Source organism: Trachurus japonicus, chromosome 8, assembly GCF_045865225.1.
Source record: "Trachurus japonicus isolate A0001 chromosome 8, Traja_1.0".
NCBI classification, from domain to species: domain Eukaryota; kingdom Metazoa; phylum Chordata; class Actinopteri; order Carangiformes; family Carangidae; genus Trachurus; species Trachurus japonicus.
This window is the reverse complement of record NC_140914.1, coordinates 9,175,536-9,202,501: the sequence shown is the minus strand read 5'-3', so window position 1 is coordinate 9,202,501 and position 26,966 is coordinate 9,175,536. Positions and strand designations below refer to the sequence as shown.

Here is a 26,966-nt window from a genome sequence, read left to right as displayed (position 1 = left end):
ATAATGGCTTCTTCTTCTTTCTTTTTTTCTTCTTCTTTTTTTTTTTACAGGAACACTTAAAATAATGTGTCGTAGGAGGATGTTGTTAAAATCAGAAATAGATTGGTTCATAATTTAACTTCTCATTTAATGCGGCTGCAGCGATACACCGTGTAAAGCCACATTATCAGCGGTTTGTGCAGCTTCAGCAAGACAAGCATGTCAAAATGTATTATTAGTGTCAGTCTTAATGTACTATATATAATGTATAATGTGCTATATATAACGGATTCAATCAAAAAATGAGATCTCTGCTGTTTGAAAAATGTGGAAACAAGGTATTAATCAGAAAAAAAAAGAAACTCAAACAATTTACAGGACTTTAGGAAGGAGCTGGCGTATCCTTGGCTCACGGAATGAGCACATTTTTTAGCCGGGGTCCTTTTTATGTTTAGAGATATAGTACAATAAAAATGATTTAGATTGTTTCTGCTCTCCAAAATGGAAATGTTGTGTTTTCCGATTGGAGGGACGATAGAAATCTTGTGGCTACACTTTAGATCCTCCACATAACATGCTTTTATGAATCCACAATGAGCTGTAATCTGAACGCAACATGTCTGGAACAAGCTGAAAATACAACAGGAGGGAAGCCACAAAGCAAATCACACAAAAAAAAAAAAAAAAAAAGAAAACATACAGGTGTGTTCTTACTATATATGGTTGCGTAAGCCTATGAGATCTCCTGACACACGAGCACTGTGCACTGCAACCAGAGTTTATTCCCTCATCCTGAACCAGTGTGGCACCACAAAAAAAAAAAAAAAAAAAAAAAGTCAAATAAGGATTTTTGGAGGATGTGAGAGGAGAGGAGCGCCGAGATGACAGCACTGAGCATCCTAAAAAAAGAATGAAAGGAATTAATCAGTAAGATATGGTTGTCTGCGATATGAAAATAGGCACTGTGTATGTGTGTGTGTGTATGTGTGTGTTAGTGTCAAGCTCTCTCGGTGTGAGTGTGTGTGTGTTTGTGACGTGAGAGTTTAGAGAAAGAAAAAAAAAGGAGGAGCTGCTTGACAAAATGAGACAAAGAAAGAAGGAAACTCCCAGATATTCAAACTTAGTCGTGAGCAGAGCGAGTACTGTATATACTCTGCTGCAATATATGTGTGTGTGTGTGCATATGGGCGAACATGTGTCAGTGTGTGTGTGTGCTTAATTAATATTTAAGCCACCTTCAGCATACCCTGGAAAGGAAGTAAAGGGGATTGTGTTCTCATGGATCCTTTAATCCTCTGAATTAGCAGTTTAATAACAAGAAGCCATTTGTAGATTAGTAAGATCAAGCTTCCGAGACGTGCTTGTGTACAATCTACTTAAATGCTTTGATTTTTGATGTTGGAAAATTACCCTCACATAACCTGCATGTGCAGCCAGTCTGCTGCCGTGCATGTGCATGAGCCTATATGGCTGTTTTAGTCCAAGGCAGGTGTTAATCTGGCTCCTTTTGATACATATTTTTGCTGAAACTGTTCGACTAAACTCTGGAATCAACGCAGACGATATGAATCGATAAGGCGGCCGGTGATCGATGAACCGTTTTACGTCACTCTGCGCAGAGAAGAAAAAAGAAAGAAAAAATACAACATTCCCCACAGTATCCTGGTGTAAAAGTGAGGATTTGATGTTTTTCACATATAGACTGAGAGCAGTAAATTATTTATTCATCCTTATACTATACATCACAGCACAGGTGAGATGAAGCTGGTGGTGGAGGAGGGTGAACAGTGCAATTTCTCAATCGAAACAGCACTTACACTGTATGGTTGAGGTGGGTTTGTAGGAAAACTCCCATCATGCACCAGCAGTGCATCAGACACATGGGTAAAAGTGTGATTTTATCTGTTGATGCATTTCTACAAGTGTTTTTACTCTGAGGCCTGATCCACTGCACTGATCCACACTTTGGCTGTTGTCGTACAGTTATGTTATTAAAGCAGTTAGACTGTGGTTGACACAGTAAAGTAAATGAAATTAAAAAGATTTTAACATTGTACGATAAAAGCTAGTTTGAGATAAAACAGGGAAGTGATCTCCTCTGGCAGGTTCTGTTAAACTTTACTGGGCCTCGTCTCTTCTAGTTTTCTTGCTGGACCCTAACCAGAGGATCTCTGGCTGGTTCAAGGGTGGGCGGACGTAAAACCCATTAATACATTTATATTGTTGTATATGTAAGACATGAAAGTATATATACTGCAGGAAAACCCCCAGCATGCACCAGCCAAGTTTACACCAACTCAGCTGAAATAATTTTGCTTCTGTTTGATGAATTCATTTTCATCATCTTATCATTTTGTTAATGAAGTATAACAGGTTAATCCAAAAAGAAAAAAAAAATGCTAGTGTAAACAATCATTAGATGCAGCTCAGACGTGAGGCAGCATCTGTCCAGAGTCAGCGTGATAACTGTCAGGTTGCTGACCACAGCAGCAGTAAAAACAGTCTGGGAGAACCTTCAGTCAGTTTTATGTCTGTGGACTTTTCATCTAATCATTCGATATTTTTAAGTGAATTAAATCTTTGTTTAAAAGCCCAGAGCATCGCTGACTTCTCTCTCCTGCTGGGTTGCACAGTGATCTCACACTTTATTTCTGTTTATTCTTGGTTCATCAGGACATGTAGTGTAGGAAACTGAGTTTGAACAGTGAGAAGCCTGAACAGGTTGGACCTAATTGCTGAGCTCATAGAAAGCTACAGTACAGTGTATGTTTGTGTTTTTTTATTGACTCGTCTGGATGTTTCCATGTGTGTGGCCCTGCCTGTGTGTGTCTAAGTCTAAGCATTGCTGTGTTTTGCATCAACACAACCCTTGTGATCCTCTCTCTCTCTCACACACACTCGCACACACACCTAGATCCCATCTCCTCTATCGGTGCTCGGCGTCATCATTTGCCAGCGATGACAGCCGCCTCTGTTTAACTGCCGCAGATCAGCGTGTCACAGCAGCCGCCGTGTTTCTAATCATCCTCGCGCAGAAAATCTCCGTCTTTGTTGGTGTTCGCTGATAGTGTCTGTGTTATCCCCCGACTCTCCCACCCGGCCAATATCAGAGATTGATTGCTTTTGTCTTGTTATCGGGGGTCGTTCAGGTGAGATTGACATGTGCTTGCGGGATAAGGAGGCTCTGAGGGGCTCTCAGACTGTGAGGGGAGCGTTGGTGATGAAGGAGAGAGGGGGGGTCTTCAGTACAGTACAGTGGCGTGCCTTTAAACATGCATGATGACCTGCATGAAATGTTGATGATGAATAATCAGTTGCATCATGGGAGCTGTAAATGGGTCAAAGTGAGTTCTTCTTCTTTCTGTTTTGGCAGACACACACGAATTAATGTTTTGTGCAAAAAGCAGAAAAGAAAACATTTCTTTTTTATCTTTTTTTTCCTTTTCTCCTCTCCGTGCATCCGTCCCTCTTCCTTTAAGCCCGACCTCTCCCCAAGCTCTCACTCCTCCTCCACCACTCTGACGGCGATCAGGACAAAATAAAGACCTCAGACGAGGTGAATGTTTGTTGCGCACTGAAATCTCTGGGCCACTCTTGCCTGGCGGTTGCCGGGCGGGGTGGCTTCATGCTCTGCACACTAGCCACACGTTCTAAATAATTCACACTCTACTTGAGAATTCTCCAACGGACTCACTGCCGCCATTAGACACTCTCTGGCTGCCAGTTTTTCTTTTTCTTTTCTTTTTTCGGGAGGCTTGTTTTTTTTTTTTACAATCTGACTTCAACATTACAACCTCAAAAAAGAAAAAAAAGAATGAAGGCGGAGAAGAAGAAGGAGACGATGGCGTGGTGGGGTGCATGGGGGAGAAGAAATGAAAAACGAGTAATATCTCGGGTCGATGAGAGTTCATGGACAATCCAATATATAAAGGGGAGTTTACATGCATAACACTTCAACATTAAGATTTTTCACAGAGTTCAGCATATTTTCTAGAACTCTCTCTCTGCTATTTTTTTTAATCTGAGACGCCTCTTTGACAATGTCTCCCTCATGCAAAATGCATGAGCTCTTGTGGATCGATACGGGCCCTTTAATCTCTCTACATAGACAGCTCCCGCGCTCAGGTGTTGAACCCGTGGCTGCCACCGCTGCAGCCCAGATCAGAGGCCAGAGAGAGAGAGAGAGATCAGCCCGAACCATGAGGGTCGCCAACGCTGAGGCGAGCTGGGCCCCCGTTCACTGTGGTAGACACGCACACTCTCCAATATCCTCTAAACAGCACTTTTATGTAGTGTCTCTCTACTTTAGGCTTCTCCCAAACATGACAGTCTGCTTGCAAAACAGGTGCTCGCTGGAGTCCAGGCTTGAAGAGGAGGAAGTTTATCTCCAGTGCACAAAAAGTCTTTTTTTTTCTCTGTCTGTTTAGCCACAGAGGTCGTTTTTAAGTATTCTACTACCCAGGTTTTTGTTTCTCTCCCACATAAAAAAAACCCTGCTACTGCTACTAGATACATAAAACACTGTGGTGGGAGACACATTCACCTCCTTTACTTAAGAGAGAGTAGGAATACGGCAGTGTAGAAGTGCTCCATTAAAAGTAAAAAGTTCTCTTTTTGTTATTCTCAACAAATCCCATGCACATAACAAAACCAACACAAACATATACTGTGTCTAAATCCTCTCCAGCCAGATGATAATCCTGTTCCTCTGAGCCACAAACAGCTCCAATGTTCTTTACCCTGTTAACATGTCCATATACTGTGATTTTGTTTTCATATGACACAAGACATGTGAGATAAACAGACAGAAACACCTTTGAACTGCTGTGAAACGATGTAGTAGTAGTCGCTTCAGCTGTGACATCACTCATTTAGCTAAAGTGGCTAAGTCAGAGCCGGTGATGGTGGGGATTCAGGTTTATTTAACATTAGCAACACATTATTAGCTGTTTGATGACATATATAGCTGAAGGCTTGTGTTAGCTATTATCATTACATTACTAATGATGTAGAGAGAGTGATGCATATAATACATTACCTCTCTAATACAGTGACTTGTAGCGAACCCTGATCGAGTCGCTCTGAACATGTAGCCTATGCCTGAATTACTCCCACTCCTTACTACTAAAGCACTATTAACACTTGCTATTAGTGTTGTAGTCAGTAGTAAGTAGGGTGGGTGGGCTCAGAGGTGGAGCTAATTTGCATGATCACAGGCCAAGGTGTAGATCCAAGCAATTTTGAGGCCATGAAATGGATTTTTCACAAAAAAACAACAACTATATTTAACTTACTATACATAGTGTCTGGAGCTGAATCAATGCCACAAGATGAACTTTAAAAATACATCACTGTTGCACTGCTCGCATTACTTCATTACCAAGAATAAAAACACACTGAGTGCCAAATTAATTACAACTAAACATATTAACTCACCACTCAAGATGGTCTCCGACTAGAAAAACTACAGTGACCATCTGTTCCAGGTAATTATAGTCATTAAAAAAGGAAACTCCATAGATGCAAACTGATTTTTACAGATTTACATCTTCAGTAGGAACCAATGAGCCACAGACAGAGGAGGGAAAACAGGAAGTTCTGAGCTGAGAGACGGACTGACACATTACTGGTTTTAGTATTTTCCAGGGATTTGTGGACAGTAAAGAAAAACAAAGGAGAGTGCCATCCTTATCCTTTAAGCTTTAAATGTAAAACTATTCATTGAATGGAATTATATCATGATATTTGGATTATTGGATTAGTATTTCTGATGCATTAAATTCTCGAAAGCATTTTTTTTTTTTTACATTGTAGCAGGTCCAGGGGGGGGGGGTAATTTTACCTGCTTTATATGCAGGGTCTGTAGTTTAATCTATAAACATGCTGTTGTGTAGGATGATCATATGTTTTGTGATTAGAAACCCTAATTTGGTAGCTTCTTTAATGTTTTATAACAGACTGACTGCACCAGTGGTTTAAGATAAATACAGAGGAAGTGTCAGCTTTTAGTTGAGCATGGTTCCAGGTTGATGTGGTGGTGAAAGAAGTAAAGGGGTGGAAATATTAAACAGTGTACATGGGTTTCGTTACTGTTCATTGAAATATTATATAATGGAATAATATATAATAATAATAATCTGTATTTAGATTAATTCAGTCTTTAGTGAGATCAGTTTATCATACAGATTATTACAAGAGACATTAGTTTGAAACATTACAGCTCATTAGTTGGAGCCAGTTGTGTGTGATCAGAGAGAAACTGTGAGTGTCTTTGAGTTGAGACTCTCATAGTGAGGTGCACGAGCTGAAACGTCGGGTTGGCACAGAGGAAGAAAGAAAGGAAGACCCTTTTTTTTTTTTTTTTTTCTAAATTTTGCACACAAAAGAAGATTGCTTTGGCTTCCTTTTATCAACACTTTTGTTTACTTGGGATGTGCCAAATGCAGGATTTAGTGTCACATTTGTCTGAGTGTCTGGCACTTCCTCTGAGCTCGTACTTCAGCGGCTCTTATTATTATCAGCCATTTTGAAGCTGTTACTCATTTTGCCAGTCATTTAGTTATTTCTGAGGTGTTGCCATTTCCATGTTGAGGTAACACTCGGTCTGCGCGCAAGCTTTGATCATATTTTGTACAAACAGATTTAGGAAACAAAGAGGAAGCGCTGAAGGCTTTTTCAGAACCTTGGTGTTTGTAAATATTAAATGAGGGAAGAAACATTATTGCGTTTAACAAAAAGTCGACGTTCTTGAAGGGGAAACAAGGCCAAACAGAATAAAACATTATCGCCGTTTTGGAGCTTTGTGAACCCGCTCATGTAAACTGTTGACAAATTCTTTTGATTAAGTGGAAGTTGATCAGCGCGGCAGCGGCGGCGGCGTCTTTAAGCCTCCTGCACCTTTTTAGAAGTTAAATCGTGAACGGCGAGATTTCTTCAACAAAAAGAAGCCGCTTCCGTGGCAACAAGAGAGCGATCAGTTAAGTGGAGTATGTCGGCGGCCCACCTCCGGATAATGTGTGGCGTTTTAGAAATGATCCAATATGGCTGATGCATCAGCTCTGCCTCCCCATTGTCTTCAACGCTCAACAACTCCCTCCCTTCCTTCCTCCACCCACCCCCATAATGCAATGCAGCTTTTGTTCACTCATTCTTTTAACTGTTTCTTTGGCTGCGAGTTGTCACGGCGGGACAAATTAAGGAAGCGGTAATAGGGTTATGTCAAGTAGACGGAGGTGCTGGCTCTGTGTGGATGCCTCCCTCCCTCTGTCTCCATGAAAGGTTACCGCGCTCACCGGGTTTTGTCTCTCCCGCTGTAATGAGAAAGGCAACAGACGAGCCTCTATCAGTCCTGCAACACCTACTGACAGATAGCATTTAGAGACTGGAGAAAAAGAAGCATTAGGGAAAGAGCGAGCGAGCATCACAGGAAGTAATACAGCAACATGAGCATGACTGATCACAATGGACATGCATGACCAGGAAAAACAATCCCTCTCGCAGAGGGGGCTGTGCTTAAACATTTGGCTCTATGACACCTTCACGTGTATATATGTAATTTTCTTCCTCGCAGATATGTGCCTGGCAGAGTTTGACACTTTAACATTTTCCATTGGAACCACTGATATTATGCCCTCAAAAAAAAAGGCGGCATTAAAACCAGACATCTTTTAAAATATTGAGCAGGGATCACAGCATTTTTTGCTTCAGTATATTACATTCATGACTCCCACACTCAGAGATATTACACTCACATTTCTTCCACCTCCTTTGGGCGGATTTTCTTAAACTCTTTCTCTTCGAGCCGCCATCGTTCCAGGGCAGATGTCCGTGGAAAATCTGTGTCAGTGCAAGAGTCCCCGAAGCTACGTTATGATGGTGGTGGTGGTGGTGGAATGGCAAGAATGCAGGAGGTGGCAGGGTCGTTGTTGTTTGCTGCCGGTGATGTGGTCAGAGGGCAGGGTTGGATCTTAGGTAACAACAGCAGACGCTCCGGGCACTTCATGCTACACAGGAGGTTTTTATAGGCTGGCAGGTGTCCACACACAAAACACATTTACAGCCAGAGACACACCAACAGAGATACAAACACAACAAACACTGAGAGGGAAACACACTAGGAGTGGGACAGAGGCACACACCCACACACACTTTATATTTAGAGCCTCTATTTAAGTAGCACTTCTCAAAACACAGGCTTTTACCAAACAGGCGTCGTAACAAAAAAGACACTGATAGAAAAAAAATATGCTACATAAAACATTCAACAGTGAGATTTATGAAAAAGCTTTTTTTTTGGGAAACAAATGGTATTAGAGAGGCGATTCCAAGGAAGCCATTGATTTAGCCGCTGCAGCGTCCGCAGCCTCCAGGCTCTGGTGGAAAAGCTCAGTCACCTTTAGGACTTTGGCAGCTCTGCATGAAAAATGTCCTGAAGCTAACGTGGGTGGGGTGCGCGGGGGCGGGGGGGTTATATGGTCATAGATGGAGTTAGGGGGCAAGACCTTGATGAGCCCTTAAACTATCCATAAAATACTGAATTCAGTGTGTGAATACCACCGCTCTGCCATTTCATAATGGTTGAAGATGTGCTCAAGAGCGTTTATGAAACTATCACCTTGCTGCTTCTTAACACTGTGAGTCATTGGTTTAGATTTTTGTAGATTGATTAGATTTGATCGATTGATGCAGATGCTGGAAGGAGTGGGCTGCAATTGATGACTGTTCATCTGTTGATTCCTTTTAAAACAATCAAAGTAAAGTGTTCAACTCATCAACAGGAACCAAGGAATGTTTGGTATTTCTTCCTTTAAAGGGATAGTTCAACATTTTGGCAAATTGGCCCATTGCCATAATCCCTATAGTTTTAGGAGTAGGTTTGTTACCTTTATTTGTCGGTGCAAGCTATTTTTAGAACGGCAGAGCAGAGCCGCGAGCTGCTCAGAGCTACGCTACAGAGGCTCATGGGATTTCTTGGTTTCCCTCATCAAACTCATCAAATACACAATCCAACAACTCCAAAACGCTCTGGTGGACAAGTTGTGACCTGCACATTCACCACGCTATGAGATAATAAGAGAACGGTACGAGACAGAGTTGTTTTAGAGGCAAATGCAGAGACTGCTTGCTGAAAAACTGTCCCTGAAGGCAACGCGCATCAGCGGTTTTGCATGAATTTACCTCTAAACTCAGTCTGGTAACGGTCCGTTATTATCTCATAGCGTGGTGAATGTGCAAGTCACAACTTGTCCACCAGAGCATTTTGGAGTTGTTGGATTGTGTGTATTTGATGAGTTTGATGAGGGAAACCAAGAAATCCCATTAAATAGCTTGCACCAACAATTAAAGGTAACAAACCTGCTGCTATGACTATAGCGATGATGGCAAATGTTGAACTATCCCTTTAATGTTAAAGTGAACCAGGAAGATGGCTGAGAGAAAACTGGGATCATCCCTCTGGTGACCAGTAATAGGAAATGTAGTTTTAAGGCGGATAAAAAATGAACCGTTTGAATCTGAGGCAACCAGTCCCGCTGACTAATGACTGTGATGACACTAATAATGTTTTAAAATCCAACTACTACACATTCATCAGAAGTAGTCAAGGTGTGTTTGATGCTAATGGTTACACGGCTACACACTCCCTCATTTCCTAACACCTCGCTTGCCCAGGCTGTCGTTTTCTTTCTGATGTGATGTGTGTGTGTTGGAGGCCGGCGCGGCCCCCGTGCGTCTGGCGGTATTGATGTACCATTTCTCACCTGCCGCTGCTAAATATGAGAGCATGGTAGCTGCAGTGTGAACCCCTGACCCCTCTGGGAGACACACCGGCAGTCACAGTTGTGGGAAATAGGTCTCTGGTTCCCCAACTGCCTGTTTGGAGTAATGGTCAAAGGTATGCCTGCTGGAAGGGAACATTACTGGGTGTGACCAATCTGCTCCCAAATGGAATACACTTTATGTCACCGCACCAATCTATGTAATTGACTTCGCTCTGGGCTGCAGCCATTATGGTCAGGGTTGCTTCTTTGTACAGAACGTCAATGAAACCTGAAATGCACCGGGGTGGTAGATTCGGAGAATGATTGCTTCGGATAGATTTGAATTGTGGGACATTTTGGCCATAAAGAGCACCTGATATGTGTAATGTGTCTGTCAAGCGGCCACGTCCTGTCATGTCAGGTATCTTCACTCTTCGGTACTGAGAGTCTTGGAGCACGGCCGGTTGTCACGGCTGCCAGGTAGCATCCACTCGGGATGTTGAATGAGGGACTGATTTAAGCCTGGGACAACAGGGGAATGCAATTAACTAGGTGGCAGAGCAGAGGAGCGGCAATACTCTGGACCCTGAGGACCGGATCTGAGAACACTGGCCTGACTTATTGATTGGCACTAAACTTAGCATAGATTACAATACTGCTCGGCTGCGCGTGTATGTGTGTTGTTGTACTTCTAGGTTGTAAAAATGAAGGAAATGATCGATCGGAGTTGCTGTGTATATATATATATATATGTCAGGGGTCATTCCTACAGGTATAATTATAGTTTTATAGTTTCAAATCTTGATATTAGGTTTAGCATTAAGGCAAAAGTGGAGTAACCCATAGCAATTAATAGCCTGGCTAACACCAGACCTCATCTCATTTTTTCGTATTTGAGGCGTGGTTTACAAAAGCCCAGAGCTGTTTATTGGGCGCTACAAATGTCTATCAAATGCGTCTGTACGTAGCTTATAGCCAATCGTATCAATCATACCCGATGACGTATGTAGAGCGACAGAAATCTGATGAAGAAAAAACGCTAAACGTTGCTCTTTTTTCAAAATAAACTTGCGGTCTAAACTACTTAAAACACTTTCTAACGCTGCATCAAAAGGTGAAGCGTCTGCCGCCATGTTGGATCGACAAGCTATCAACAAAGTCACTTCGGTGTGTCTTCATCATCTTGCTGCCCCCTTGGGTCCATGGTTTCCAGGCTGACTTGCAGAGCGAAAAACATTGCGTGCAAGGCAGCATGGGTACATATACCCAGGCTAAGCAATCAAGATAATCACCAACATAAGAACGTGCACCCAGTTTGGGAATGGGCAGCAATATCAATAAAGGTTCATCATGCAATATGACATATACACCAGTTTATCACACAGAACTTTAATTTGGGGAAAATTCAGCTGAGTATCACTTTGATTCAGTAAATTAAAACCCTCACAAATCGAGGTACTTTGACACAGTGAAGAAGAAATCCTCTGTGGTGAAGCTTTGTCTAAAGCCAAACAAACCACATTATGGTTTTCAGTGTGTCTTGTGGTTTGGATGTGGTTTACTCACTTTCCAGTTGCACATATAAGGCGTACTGAGTTTATTTTTCTAGCAAGAAATTCTGCAAATCCATACGTGCCATCAGGATTTACAACTATAGGAATATTACAGGGAATCTCCTCTGTATCAGACCTACTACATATCACTGGATTACCTAACTCTACCTGACAGGAAGATCAACGCAGGGCAAAAAGGGACGTGTCTATGAAAAAGTCATGAGAAAACGTAGCTAAAACCTTGTAAAAGATTTGACTTGGCTGTTGTTCAGTAGTTCACTGCAGCCCCATGCACTGCCCACTCTTCCTGTGGAAACATAAAGATATATAGTGCTGGTGGTAGTTTTGTGACAACAACGCCAGTGCCAAGACTTCACAGAGATGATTCTGACATGTTCTTATCATGTAGGTGGTGATTTTCTTTTTTTCAAGCTGTGGGTTTTTAGAGATAGAAAAATAATGCTTGCCAGCCCCGAGAGACCAGCTTGTAATTTTAAATACCGCTATACAAGTACAGCTCTGCAAACATGCCCTTTTGTTCGTCTGTATTTATTTACTTCCTGATATTAAGCTCGTTTCTACCCGACCGCTCCACCCCGAGAAGACAAAATGGGCAAATGCATATTTGCTGGGTGACACATTAGCCTCTCCATATACATCCAGCAGTCACACGCTTACATGCACCATGTGACATCGTCCCCAAGAGCGACTCTCGCCGCCACTGAATTTTTCATCATTGATCTGATGTGATTTCCATGCTTGGCCGTCCCTCTGCCCTGTCAGCTCTCTCTCTATCATAGCCTCTCTCGGCCTAGAGGGCTAACAGGGCATGAGCCATCGCACCCCTCCTCCTCCTCCTCTGCTGCCTCCTCCCCCCCTCGTTTGTTGTCTCCCACCATGCCTCGACAAAAACCCCTTCCCTGTCTTCCACCCACCACCTAGGACGATCACACACCCCCTGGCCTTAACCGCGAGCCAGCCAGACCTTTGGAAAAGAGGGTGGTAAAACGCTCGATGTATTGACGCTGACTGTCACCGCCATAAAGCTCCATCACCCCCCCCCCCCCCTCCTTTCCTTTCTTGTCAAAGCAGCAGGAGGAGCAGTGTGTGTGCATGTGTGTGTGTTGTGCGTGTAGACGGTGTGGCATGGAGGGTTGATATATGACGGTGTGGGAGGCAGAGTCAGTGCCCCTCGGCTTCTGCTCTGCCTCCTCCGATGGAAGCTTTTGAAACGTCCTAATATCTGGCCGGGGCTCAGTGAGCGATGGCCAGAGCCAACCTGCTGATCTTAGCACTGGGTGCATTAGTTTGCCATAAAGAAGCAGTGATTGTGAGACGCGGCAGGCGAAAACATATGAGGATGAATGACACCATATAAAAGCCAAGCTCTGTTTCAAAATCCATTAGAGAAGCAAGTGCCTGAGCTCCAAACGCAGCAAAATCCAGGGCTCCACATCCTCTCCTCACGTCCAATTGAGGCATGGATCGCAGATCACTCTTGCAGTTCCTCCCTTAACTGTCCATTTAATCAAAATTTTTAATCAATGTATTAGTACATGACAGCTTTGAGGGAAGAAAAAGCATGCTTCACTCGGTGCCAGATATTGGCATCCAAAGATAGGTGGGAGATGAATGCGGCTCATTTGGTGCTAAGATTGAACAAGTGCTTTTTTTTCTCCCTTCCCTGTGTGTGTGTGTGTCTTCAGGCACACTTTCTTCTAGATTTTATGAGCGCAGGCATGTGCGATTGTGTGCGTGTTTTTTTCCTCGTGTGTCTATGCGCTGCCATGAAATCTTCTGCCCCCCCTGTGGTACTGCCTCCTAATTACTCAGATCTGCGCTCAAAGTGAAGAAATAATGAACGAGAGCTTTAATTATGCCTCCAGACAAAGGATCCCTGATGCCTCCACAGCACCGCTGGCACGCTGAGATGGGTGAGGGCAGGTTAAACAGGAACCCTCTCCGCCGGGTGCAGAAAGCTGGTCAGCCTTGAATGCAGACCGAGCCTGCAACCTGACATGATGCCGGAAAGCGCGGATATCAAAGAGGAGGGAGGAGGTGGGGGAAGCGGGGGAGCGACTTTAAAATGGACTCCCTGATTTGAAAAAAAAAAAAAAAGAGAGATGAGCTACATAGGTTTGTTATCTCTAACAGATATGACACAACCTTTAATTAACGGGGATCCCTGAAGCTCTGGGCCTGAGATGTAATCAGTGGACCTTTAGTGAGAGCACAACCCGCCCCTCTTTGACTACCCCCAGGGCCGGCTGATCCAGGCGTCCTCGTGCCCCCTCTTCTGCAGTGGGGTTGGCTGGCACTCTGGAGATGCCAGATAATGAGGAAGCCTTGTCAGAGAGGGGCACTTCAAGGGTGCCCCTCCAAAGGCCTCGCCGCTTCTCAACAGAATCCACCAGCACCAAACACTGCTGCTTTGTTTTCTTCTGAGAGCATCTCCAGAGGTCTTGGCTGTGTGTCCAGTGGGGATGGGGGGTGGGAGGGGAGCTGGGGGAACCGAACAGCTCCCCTCTAGACTCCACAATCTCTTCTACAACTCTTCTACAAGCGCTGATCACATCAGTGGCTCAGATGAGCTAATTATACTCCACACTGTGACTAATGGCCGAGTGCGAGTTCCATATTTACTTTCATACATATCGGCAAAGTTTGTGTATCTGTGTTGTATATATAATGTTGCATAATCCTCATTCATGCATGTTTGTGTTGTTCAAACTCCGGTGGTCCTGATGGGGGAGCTGTGTCCATAGTGAAGCGAACAGTGCAGCTGTGGCAAGTAACAGAGTACATCTACTCCTACTACTGCACCATCTTGTCGTACTTGTCATCTCCCACTACTCCATCCTTATATCACACTCAATCCCAGAGGGAAATACTGTACTTTTTTTTAACTTTTTACTTTTAACTGCACACTGAGCGCGTGTCCTCTGTGGGTTTCGGTGGAATTCAGGGAGAGTTTAGCAACCTGAGGTACTCTAGTCGTACCTTATCCTTCTGTATAACTGTATATAGACTTCTCTCAATTTAGATTCACTATATTTAAATTTCACTATACCTTTAGGCAACAAGTAAACCCTCAATATGTCCCCACTAGAGTTTTATTCCTGGCTGTGAGGAAGTGGTGGAGCTTCAGAAGTGAAATTCACAGGAAATATGATTCAGCGGTGGAATGAAACATGACAAATCCAAGCGATAGAAGCACAAAAACCTTTTTTTTTTGTTTGGGGTTTGTTTGGGGGCGTTACTGGAGGAATAACAGCCTTGGCTGAAAAGCTTTATTCATGGGGTTTAAAGTTCAACCTCATTGTCAGTGTTTTATATATTATAGATTAAACTTTTTAACAGTATTTGGGTGCTTAACATTAGCTCCTTGTCAGTTACAACCTTAACTACACTGGATCAGTAGAAATAATAATAATGCTGTTATATATTACTGGACCTTAGCACTGTCTGCAACCAAATCTATCCTCTTACAATAGGCTAACTCTTATGCAGCATTTAGCTAGCTACTGTGCCATGAAAAATAATTTCAAATACATTGCTTAGTGATTTAATAAACGATGCTGAGGTTTGGCAGCACTTTATTTCGATATATATTTTGATTTCCCTCTCGTACCTCAACAGCAGAGCAGGAGCGAGCTGCTCTCTCTCGTATGTTCACATATCAACGTCTACCAGCAGACGTCTGTAGCTCGGATGGATCATTGTACACACTGTTGTGTGATTGCTGCTCTTACTTAAGTTAAGGATCTGAATATTTCTTCTTCCACTGTCAGTGTGATGGGAGTTAAGGGAAATAAACAGTCATCTCTTATGATGATTAGTGCGAGTGCGCTATATTGATCAGCGGTCATACGATAAACAGTGGAGAACAGGAATGCACCGCCGATCGTTTGGGCCCCATTAGCCGCTGCTTGTATTGCCTTTGATTATTGCTGACTGAGCTCCCAGTGCATGTGATGGCTTTTTACTGCTAGAACTGCTGCTTTCAAGCCTTTTTCTTTTTTTGTGTGTGTGTGTGTTTTTTTTTGTTTTGAGGAGCACATTAAAATAACACTCAACTGGCTCAAAAGACGAACCACTCCACATCTTCTGTCACGCCGGAGCTGCGTCTCCACACACAAAGACGGATGTGTTTAGTGGATGTTTTCTGAGAGGAGATTAAAACCGGATTTAAAGGCTTGTAATGCCTCAAATCAGCTGAATCTCAGAGAAGGAGGCTCGACACAAATGTGCGCACACCTGCACAAAGCCACACACACACACACATACAAACACACACATACATGCAGAGTCAGTCAGTGACAATCAAAACACATTAAAGTCCTGCCTCGGAGGTTAAATCCCGTGCTGTAGCAGGACAGCGACGCGGCGCTCACAAGACAGACGTGACAGAGTCGACAGTGACAGTGATGATGATGGTGATTGTGGTAATAATGATTATGCTGATTATTACCCAGCAGCCACAGCGATGTGGTGATTGCGCCGCGAGGAAGAAACAGAGGAAGACAAAGGCCGACACTGACTAAACTGATGATGACGATGATGATGATGATGATTAGGATCACGTTTTTTCTCTCGTTTGGTGATCAACTCTGAGCCTGTTTTTTTTCAATGACAGTTGTTGATCTTTCTTTAATTGGCAGCAAAGCATTGTGGGGAGGTAACTGAGGATATCTCCACTGCGTTTGAGGGCTTTGATTTCACATGACAAAAAGGGAAAAGGCACTGTTGAGAACATTCCAGCAACTCCCTTTGAAGGGAGTGATCTGGCAGTGCTCATTTGAATTATTAACAGAGCGAAAAGGGAGAGCAAAAGAGCGAGAGACAGGAAAACACACAGAGGAGAGAGACAGGAAGACGGATTCCCATCTTTAGCGGGCAACGCCAAAGCGCTCAGCCTCAGCCCTGCGTCACATGTCTGTGATGGCTGGTGTTTGCATCAAACAGTCAGGACGATTTATCTGGGGGGAACAACACTGCACACACTGGCAATAAAGATGGCTGCCGGTGGAGCCGAGCATTTATTTGAATTAGTGATGTTTTATTAGCCGGGTTCTTACTGCGGAGTTCATGAAATACAAAGTATGAATGTGTAATTACGGGTCGGCCGTCCCCCCGACGCTTGACTGGAATTATTTAATCTGCAGAGGGAGTGTCCCAGAGCGACTTAATTCTCTCTGTGGTCGTGCTGCGTCTCCCACAGCAGGGCCCCGTCATTATTGTCATTGTGGTCGAAGCTCTGAACTCAGAAGGTGACACAAGTTGCACTTGACAAGACAAGTAAAACTAAATCTTTTGAGTAACCTGTGTATCGTTTTGCAGCCTGGCAGAATTTGAGCTCTATCTTCGTTTTCTGTTTAGGACGTATTGTGTTTTTTGTTCCCTCCCTAAACCAATCAGTAGCATCTGACATATCCGTTCTGTAAATGTCATTTTCACACAGGCTGTGGTAGCACCTGCTAGGAGCAGATTTAATGTTTCACATATGAGCTGGTTTCAGAATTATTTCTTATGTAAAAATCGAGGTTAAGATAAGAGTGACAGGCCACAGCTGATTGGTTAACTCATCTCTCCAGGAGGAAGGTTTGTACAAGCCATTATACTCTAAATCCATACAGTTAAAATAAACAAGCTTCACAAATGTTTGGTTAGTCTCCATGCGGCCCACTGAGGCACAGTTGAGCCTTAAATCTGACTTAAACACCCTGTGCAGCTGCATCAGGCTCGTTTTGTCGCCATTTTTTTGTGGCAATTTTTTTTTTTTTTTCTGTTGCCATTATTCTGGCTCTGGCACAGGAAGATAACATCCCTGTTCTTAATCCTGCCTACAGAGCTCTGATTGTCTTGGTTGTTGTTGTTGTTGTTGTTGTTGTTGTTGTTGAAAAAGCCATCAACGAGCCAGATCTATTTGAATCGCTGAAGACAATCTGAGACGTCGACTGCAATTCAGAATGTGGAAACACCATCCAAGAGATAACGATCATCCTCTAAAGACCAAAGAGTGAACTGACTGGCTCACTCATCCGTCGCCTTTAATTCCTTCTTCTTTTTTTTTGGTGGCAGGTCAAAGCCTCGTACTCAATGATGTAAAAAATACAGAGCGTCATGTTCTGTACAGGCTGCAAAGCACTCAGATGCAAATGAGCGAGTTTAAGAAATTAAATCTTGACTCATTGAGGTTGTGTAGAATCACAAAACCAAGAGAACACACACAAGAACCTGCACCTCGTCGCTTTGCTTCATGCTGAGACATGGAGATTAAGAAGAAAACTTTTGGATAAATTTCTTGCGTTTTCCTGCAATTTGAAGCTAATGTGAGTTTTTTTTCATAAGCAACTGGCAGCCATGATGTAACAAATACATCATGTGCATTCTCTGCTGCCTGCTTCCCCTTTTAAAGCCGAATCAAACAGAATCAATCAAGGAGATACATTAAAAGGAAGTTGTGAGTTGTTTTTCTTGTACAGTTTAGCGTGCTCTGCAGCACATGCTTGGATGGATGCATATTTACAGCTCAGTAGATGCAAGAGCAGATGAAGAAGGATGTCACGACTGGGCCTAATAACAGCCTGTTTTTTCTTTTTTTTTTGGTAATAAATGCATTTTCCCCTGGCTTCACTGATATCTCTGCTATACATGCTGTACAGTACGTGTCCTTGAGCACACACACAGGCGGAGGAGAGAGAGGGAGAGAGGTGGTACTGGCCACCGTGTGTTCATGTATGTGTTTGCAGGGTGGGGGGGCTGCAATTAAAAGGCAGCATGCAGTGTCCCAGGAGGTGCTAATGCCCAGGATCAGCTGTTCTAATGTCATTCACATCCCCTCTGTTATTCAGCCCGGTCCCGTTTGATGTATGAATCCACCGGGGACTTCTGTACACCCCCCACCCCCCTTCTACCCCCACCCCATCCACCCTCCGCCCCCAAATGCTACCACCACCACCATCACCACCTCTTTTAAAAACCCCCACCCTATAACCCACCCAACCCCGGCTCTACAACCCCTCCTCCTCGGCTTGCACAGAACCTCCCCTTCTGTGTCTGAATGCTTATGTTGGCTTTTATCACGCTCAAAGTAAACAGAGTCGCGCCAGGGATAGTGAGTGAGTGAGAGAGAGAGAGCGAGAGAGAGAGAGGGAGGGAGAGACCTAAAAAGAGAGAGGGAGGGAGAGAGAGAAAGAGAGAGAGAGTGCAATAGTGATAAAGGTGGAACATGCACATTGTCTGCTGCGCGCCGCTCGCCTTCCTGCTACATCTTCAATAGAGACGCAAAAATCCAGCAAAAGGGGAAATTTAAAAGGCAAGAGGAGGAAGAAGAAGAAGAAAGGAGGGGATCCAGAGAGAGAGTGAGAAAGAGAGAGAGTGAGTGGGAGCGAGCGAGCCAGAGAGAGAGAGAGAGGAAGAAAGAGAGTAGAGCGAAAGGATCTCCCTGCTAAATGCGCAAAGCATCCCGTCACCCCACGCTGAGCTCCATGGCCAACTCCGGCTGCCTGCTGCTCTCCGGCTCCGGGATGCTACCTCACTCGCTCCAGTGTCCCCCTGCCTTCCTCTACCTGCCCGAGGTAAGACTGAAACCGAAAGCTCGCTTTTGTCGCCCCCGCGCTCCCTCTCTTCTCTCTCTCTCCTTCTCTCTCTCTCCACCCTCCATGCCTTTCATTCCTCCGCGCGCTCCTCGACTCGACTTGCACGTGATGGCATCGCGCTCCGCTTTGTGCCGTTGACCGAGCACTTTCACCCCCTTCCTTCCTTCCTTCTCCTAACCCTTGACCCTCTCACCCTGCTTCTTGTATTGAGGGGGGGTTATACCTCTTAAATGTACCCTCTCAACTCTCCTCTCCCCCTCCTCCTCTCCTCCCCCCTCCTCCCTCTTTGAATGAAATTAAAGCAGCGACTCGTGTGACGATGGGACCACGCAGTGTTTGTGTACATCAGCTGCCTCATGACTCATTGTTGCTTGGAAAAATGTTTTCTCGGTCAGTTTGCTGTGCTCGTGTTTCCCTATCACTTCTCTGCTGCTGGACTCTTTACAGTCAGGTGTGTTTTTGAGGATGAAAAAAAAACAACAACTTCTAAGACACTACTTCTTCATCTCAGCTTTTTTTTTTTAAATTGCAAAAGGGTTTTTTAACTCTTTCTGTAGCTGTTTCTGTAAAATTGATGCAGATATTTTTCTATTGCTGTGTGTGCGTGTGTGTGTGTGTGTGTGTGTGTGTGTGTGTGTGTGTGTGTTTGTAGTGTTACCTAATCTGACCCCGGCCTGGATCTGAATTTACAAAACAAGGTCCCCAAAAAATTTAAATTCAGTTCAATTTAAGGTCCTAAATGTTATGGATGTTAAAGCTTTAGGATTTATAAACCTACACAGGAGTGTGTCGGTGTGTTTTCACTGTTGTGACGACGTGTAAACAAACGTGAAACTGTCTCTAAAATATCTGGTGAAGATTTTTCAATTTCTCCATCATTTCATCTCCATCCTTGGCTGATTTTTGTCGTCTCATTATTGTCGTGATATTCCTGCGATTTAAGGATATTCAACATAGTGAAAACATGAAACACACACACACACACTTACTTTTCATCCTGTCGTTAAAACTTCCTCATTTAACCGTGAGAATTTGCTCTGGTTCATCAGAAGGCCCACAGCGAGCTCCTCACCCTCTCCACTCCACCTTCATTTTTCTCATGGTAATCACGGCCAAGTGACAACACTTTGAATAATTACATATCTCTGCAAATTAACATTGATTTTCTTTTTTTTTTGTTGGTTGTTTTTCTTTTTTTTTTTTGGTCCTTCTTTTTAAATTGATTCTGTCACTGATCCCCTTGTTTTGTGAAACCTGAAGACTGCAATTTTCTGAGGCGAGGTGAAAAATCAACAACAAGGTGACTCTTAAGAGACCGTGAGCCTGTCTAGCTGCTGAATTATTCACATGTTTTAATTCAGCGAGTTGGGGACGGGAGTGCTGTTAGTGCTGGGATGATAGTGGGGTGGGGGCTGGGAGGAGGGTGGAGGTTGTGGTGGTGGAGGAGGTGGGGGGGGGGTCGAGCGTCCAATTCTGTTTTTACTACTGGCAGCATGTGTTGCAGTAAACAGTGTGTGTTACTGCAGTGATGGAGGGGAAATAACACGGATGGAAACTCCTGCTTTCTCATTTTAAACCCCCTCCACCCCCCCTCCTCCCCCTTTCTCCCCCGCCATCATGGTAATGGCCCTCACCCCCCTCCCCCCTCCCACCCATCTGTCCAGAGCGGGCAAACCCCAGCGGCCAACGGGGATGGGGCGATGCGTGTGGACGACCAGGTTCCACCAACACACAGCAAGGCCTCTTCTTCCTCCTCCTCCTCTTCCTCCTCCTCCATCCTCCATTTTCATCCTAAAATAATACTCAGGCTTTTATTCATTATTATTAATTACTACAGTGAAAAAGAATTTGGCTGTGTGTGTGTGTGTGTGTGGTGTCAAAAAAACGAGGATAATCCATCACCTCAGGTTGGTGATCTGCAAACATGACAATAATCTTTTCTTTTCTTTTTTTCTCCTTCTTTTTCCCAGATTAGTTAAATTTAATCACAACATAGAGATTTTCTTTTCTTCACATTTGAATAATTTCCTGTATTTTCATGGCTGCTGTCTTTTATATGTTTTATTTTTATTATTATTATTTTTCATGTCAGGTTGTAGGAAACAGCTCCTTTTCAAACCGGTAGAAATGTGAGTAAGCTTTGTGAGTTTAGGTGGGTTTACCTTCCACTACATCCCTGTTTCATCCAAATCCTGTGGAAGGCCAGTAAGCCTCTCCACTGTGAGCGTGTGTGTGTGTGTGTGTGTACCTGGCCACGTGTCTGTGTTTATGTCCACACCACAGTAGCTTCCCTTAAAAAGTCAGAGACAGAGCTGAAATTGAAACTTCCTCTCTGCTATTTTCACAAAACAACCCCTTATTTTTTTAAATTCTTTTCTTTTTTTGTTTCAACTCCCTTTAATGTATCAGCAGCTTTTGTTCCTTTTTTCTTTTCTGCCTTTTTTTTCTCTCCCTCCCTCCCTCTCTTTCTCTCTCTCTCTCTGTCTTTGCGGTAAACCCTCGCCCTGCAGTGCTGCGAGGGGAAACAACCCTCTGAATCACACTGTGGCCGACGTCTTCCCCCCGCCATCCTTTTCCTCCCACATCAACCATTCTTCGTAGGATGCTGCCCATGTTTCCCCCACCCCCCACCCCCCAACCTCCACCACCACCACCGCTCTCCTCCTTCCTCCCCATCGCCACGGTGCAGGGCTGCAGCTCCGGCTCGTGTAAGATGACAGCCAGAGAACAGAAGGGGAATAGATTGAGGTGATAGCCTCTGCCTCACAGTTTGTTTGCATTTCAAATAAGACACTGTATTAAGTTAGGCTCCGAACAGCTTTGCTTATTATGTGTGAACATGGCGCCGCATGATATCACAGGAAGACAGGAGTTTATTACATAAAAGATTAGCAAAGCATACCTTGCCTTTATTTGTGTGCAGCAGTGTTTGGGTGTGTGTTCTCAGGCAGTTTGCTTTGATGCTCTTTGTAGTCAGCTGCGGTGCGTATAAATCCCAGCTAAATGTTTGTTTTCATTAACACAAGGAGAGACTCCCTGCGGTGTGGTGGGAGAACTGTGGGCTTCTGATTACAAAAAAAAAAAAAGTGGCGGTATCACACCAGTGCTGAAGGGCCGTTCCCCCCCTCTCGACAAGGGGGAGAGTTTCTCCACCACATGGGGTGCCGGCTTCATCTTTCCGCAGGATGATGTCACTTTTTCTTCTACCGTCAATTTGTATTGTAGTGGCTCATTTCATGAGTTATGGCACGGGATATTGAGGGAGTTATGAATTACAGTGTGGGGAGGCTTTTTACGGGATGCAATGCTCGCCGCTGTAGGCCTGTATTAAAGTATAAATATATTTATGGTACGAGCCAAAGCTGACGGGGGTAGCTCAGGTTTTGCTCATGGTAGTTAGTAGCTGTCTTTAGATCCATAAAAAACATGGCATCGCATGGATTTTCTATTTACCAGGCACTGGGTGGGCATATGGCAGCGCTCATAAATGTAACTCTATTATCTAAGACGCTGCTGTTGGGTGAGACGCAGGGTGTTACTTATGTCTAAAGAGGAAAAAGCAGCAGTTGTTACTGTCTGCATGTCACATCTCTCTCTCTCTGTCTTTGCCTCGGACTTATCCGGAGATCTCCCCGTTTTCTAAAATTGCCTCGCTTTGATTTGTAATTGGATTTTCTATCATGGCATTCCGCTGCACTGATGTCTATTGTTATTGTTGGATCTATTGATTTCTTTTTTGTGGCTTCTTTGGTCGAGCTGTTTTGAATTCTCTACCCCCCATCCCTTCCCCCCTCCTTCCCTCCTCCTTCTCCTCAACTGTACACGGCTTCGGTATCGTTCTAAATGGTTAGGTCACCTAGAAGAGGCGATCCTTTTTATGTCGGTGGATCCTGGGAGGACTAGCCCGGGCTCTCTGGTTTCAGCGGCCTCTTCCTCCTCCTCCTCCTCCTCCTCCTCGTACCATCCCTACTCACGCTGATCTCTTTTCCACGACTGTACAGGAACTGACTCTCCCTCCTCACGCAATACACTGATACATCTGGTTAAAGGCGAGGGATGCAGAGAGGAGAGGACTGGGAATACTCGTGACACACACTCCCCCTCCCCACCACCACCCCCACCCCCTCCTCCCATCGGTTCAGGCCTTGATCCTGCCTCCCAAAGCGCCGCTATTCACAGGGACTTTAGATATCGAAGGATTCAGGTTGGCGGTCTCCCGGGGACAGACTAATGCGAGCGGCGCAGAGACGGCTCCTTCCTGGGGGATAATTATTGTAGGCCAAGCTGTACTATTGACAGCTGTAAATGGAGATGCTGTCTGTAACTGGGGAGGCCTAATAGGTTTTTGTCCCTACATGGGCTCTCGTTAGGCCTGTGTGGGTGCATCGGGGATGAGTTTGAGAAATGAGCCACGGGCCTCGCCGGGCTTCAAATGGGGCTCAGAGAGACCACCACCAACACCTCCCATCCTGACCTCTCGGGAAAAAGGGTTAACACACAAATAGTCGGTTCTCCCTTTCGATCCGACTATCAGACTCTTACACTTCATATGTTCCCATCATCTCGTCAACTAACAGCTGATCCCACTAACAAGTATCCAGAGCCTGATACATCCTCTTCCTCTGAGCCACTCTTCCCCATTGTTGTCCAAAAACTATTAAAAACACATCAGTGAGCTACATCGCTGCACTGGGCGACACGTTCCTTCATTACCATAAACATGGTAACTGTAATTTATTTTGAGTCAATCCCACACACACACACACATACACACACACACAGTCCTACTGAGGAAAATACTCACTGCAGCAGCTACTGTTTAACAATCCGCAGCTAAAAATAGTCCCTATCAACTGCACTATTTCTACAAACTACACTCATTAACCGTTTTAGGAAATCGTGGAGACTGTTTTTAAAAATGAATCAGTGTATTTATGAGTGTTTTTCCCACTCGGGGTTGGAGAGGTTCAGACAGTGTGAGGAAGTCGGAGCGTTTTGCAGGACGAACACGTCGATTGTTTTGGTATTTTAAGGGGGAATTGTTATAAGAACTAGACGAACACCATGTTTTACACTCCTGAGTCAGACTCAGATCTTTGTGATTCAGACGTTCGTTGCATCAGTTTTCACATCAGATTTCTCTCTGTTCTGTTGTTATAGATAAACATTGTATTTGAAATATTTCCATTATATCACAAAGCCATGCCTGCTTTGTTGCTTTTCAGACAATTTAGCTGAGCACAATTCACTCAGATTCAATCAGGCACAAATAAAGAAAAAAAAGGCACAAACTTAAAACCCAATTTCATGGGCTCTGGAATATACCTCTCAATATGTTCTGTGTTTTGGTGTGAAATCATTCAGTCTTTCTGTTGCCGCCTTTCAGCTGTTTTGTCCCTTAAACAGCTGATTCATAGCAGCATAACAAAGGCGGAGGGACTGATTGAAATGTTTTCTCACTTTTCTCTGCCCCCGAGGAGAATTGTAAATCACAGCTCAGTCGTTTATTTTGAAATTTCATTTGGTGTGTGAGCGAGTGCCGCCTTGTTCTTCACAGAGACTTCACAGTCAGGCTGACTTGTGTGTGTTTTTTTTCTTAAGGCTACCCACCGTCTTACTCCACTAGACCTTTGTAAATGGAACAAAATTAAATTTGTTCCCTGTATAGAAGAATGGCACAAACACTGCAATAGATTTACTCACCAACAAAGATTTTCCTTTGGGGGGTCTGGCTGTATTTTTAATGTGAGCGTACATATTTGAGCTTACATATGTATATTTATTTGTCTCCCTGAGAGGGGTTCTTGTCATCTGTAGGTGGATGCTTGCAGGGCTTTGCATGCACGGTGCTGTGCAGTGCATCAATAAATGTGTATTTACATTTTGCCAATAATGCTAAATATCCTCCAGTCATTAATGTTGAGCGTTAGCCTGGAGTGCTTCTGTCTATATTCTGAACCTATAGTGTCAGTGAATTAGCATTCACAGGGCTGCTGATGCTAATATACTCCACTTCTGGAAAACAAAGCTGCAGTTGCAGATGTCCTCACCTCACAATAATTACCAACTTTTTTTTTTTTTTTTTTACAAAGGTGGCAAATTCCTAATGAAGCTTTTAATTAACATCGGTGTTAAATATTTACTGCAGCTCATCACGCAGAACGGAGGAAATATGAAACCACAGGAGATATTTTCTGTTACCTGCTAATCTGATTTCCTCACTCCTGATTCGCAGGAAGTGTTTGAGTGTTGAGCGGTGATTTCAGTTTAGTGCAAGTCCTTGAAGGAATATAAAACTTTTTTCCCCCCACACTAAACTCTGGCTTTTTGTTGAATTAAAAAAAAGTTCTCCAACCCTCAGCCCCTGTGAGCTACTCTTCGTAGAGATAATGTAAAATTGTAAAAAGCAGATTGCAAACCCAACACATCTGATGCTGCTTTCTGATACTTAACAGTCTGTGATGGAGTTTGGATGTCCTGGCTAATCTGTGATATGTTGGACTAGTTCACACTGATCCAAAGGTTCAGATAAAGGCCACCGGCTCCTGTGAGCTGCTGACACACTCACAGTTGTCAGCTCTGCATTGCAGTGGCCTTATTTCCCACCCAGGCCGTTTAATACATCTCAGGGATGTCCACTTTGTTTTTTGTTGTTGTTGTTGTTTCTTTCTTTTTCTTTTTTCTTTTTTTTTTTGTAAATCGCTGCTGCTCATTCGCTTGAGTGCTCCTTTAGGCCAAAACGGAGAGCGTGTGAGCGAGCAGGACTGGCGAGAGGGGAGAAAGACAAGACATACGACGCAACACCTCCCTGTCTTTACGCGGCAGGAGCTCTCACTACATCACACACACACTCACACACTTACACACACACACACTCGCATGCACACTGTTACAGAAGGATAAAGACAGGGGGATAACCTCACAGTAGAAACCGTTTGTTGCCTTTTTCCCCCCTGAGAATATAATCTGTCCTGAGGTTTTCTATTTCTGCAAATGGCATGCTAAAATGCTTAAGCAGCCAGACCAGCTTGAGTCCAATTATTTCTTTACTGCAGTATCTTAGCCAGCTGTGATTATTATGTTTATAATGTAGTGTCACTCTCATACTGTCCTTCAAGCATTCTCCTCTCGGCGGGATCCTCTCAAATGAGACGTATTACCCTGTGTGCTGAGTTAACAGAGTGGCCGTACAAGTGAAAGCAAAAAAAAAAAAAAAAGAAAAGAAAAAGAAAGCTATCACAAGCCATTAAAAGCACTGCACCTTTTTATCACCAGCAGCTTAATGGCAGTGGTGAACAGCAAAGCATTATTACTGCTTCTCCTCGTGCTTCTGCAGAACCCGTCTCCTCTCTCACCACAAGAAGACAGGCTGCTGCTGCTGCTGCTGCTGACAAATACATCTCCAGGCAAACACTGAAATTTTGTTTTTCAAAAGGTCATTATCTGTCTTCATCGGAGCAGCGGGCGTGTTGCATGGGAACCAACTTTGAGGAAATTATTTCCTTTACCAACCAACCAGGCCCCAGAAGTTCAATCCCCCACCCCCACCTCACTCCTCCTCCTCCTCCACCACCGCTTTGTTGTTGATCTCATTATTTAATTTTTTTTTTTTTTTTTTAAAGGATGCAACTGTACATTGTGTTTGACTACTAAGAGGCACGCTGGGTCACCCGCTAAAGAAGATCAATATTTGAACTATGCTGTTGTGGGTCAGCATGTACGGGTGTATAAAATTAAATGGGGCTTGAAATTGATTTCAAGTTCTCCTTGAAAAAGTCTACAGGTATTCTGAAATGAAACCAAGAGGAGAGGTGCCGCAGAGAAGAGATGACCTCCACCCAGGCAGATTCATAATTGTTTTTGTTTCTCCAAATTAAATGAGCCCTTTTATTATTATTATTATTTCTATATTGCTTAGGTGGGGGTCCGAAATTGCCAGTTACGGCACGTTCGTTTTTAGAGACCTAAAGTAATATAAAGTAATGTCCGTGATTCCCAGCGCATCTCCACTGGCAACTCCCTTTAACGCCGTGAAACAAATGATTATGGGATGGACTTCAAAATAAAATAAAAAT

At 43.9% G+C, this 26,966-nt stretch overlaps 2 protein-coding genes across 12 annotated transcripts in view; both read left to right on the top strand.

Annotated features, from left to right (window-relative positions):
- Nucleotides 1-26,966, top strand: part of LOC146982592 (C-reactive protein-like) — a 468,648-nt gene that overhangs the window by 150,408 nt on the left and 291,274 nt on the right. The gene's annotated exons all lie outside the window — the stretch shown is intronic.
- The window catches only part of LOC146982597 (RNA binding protein fox-1 homolog 3-like), a 248,542-nt gene that overhangs the window by 142,342 nt on the left and 79,234 nt on the right, over nucleotides 1-26,966 (top strand). The window contains exon 1 of one of the 11 annotated variants that reach the window (XM_085783639.1): nucleotides 18,449-18,870. The exons of 7 other annotated variants lie outside the window; for them this stretch is intronic. In XM_085783639.1, the coding sequence (XP_085639765.1) occupies nucleotides 18,745-18,870 (126 nt within the window). In that variant the 5' untranslated portion in view covers nucleotides 18,449-18,744. Of the gene's footprint in view, nucleotides 1-18,448; nucleotides 18,871-26,966 lie in introns of those variants that run through there. 3 more of the 11 variants (XM_085783642.1, XM_085783646.1, XM_085783643.1) reach the window with 3 other exon arrangements.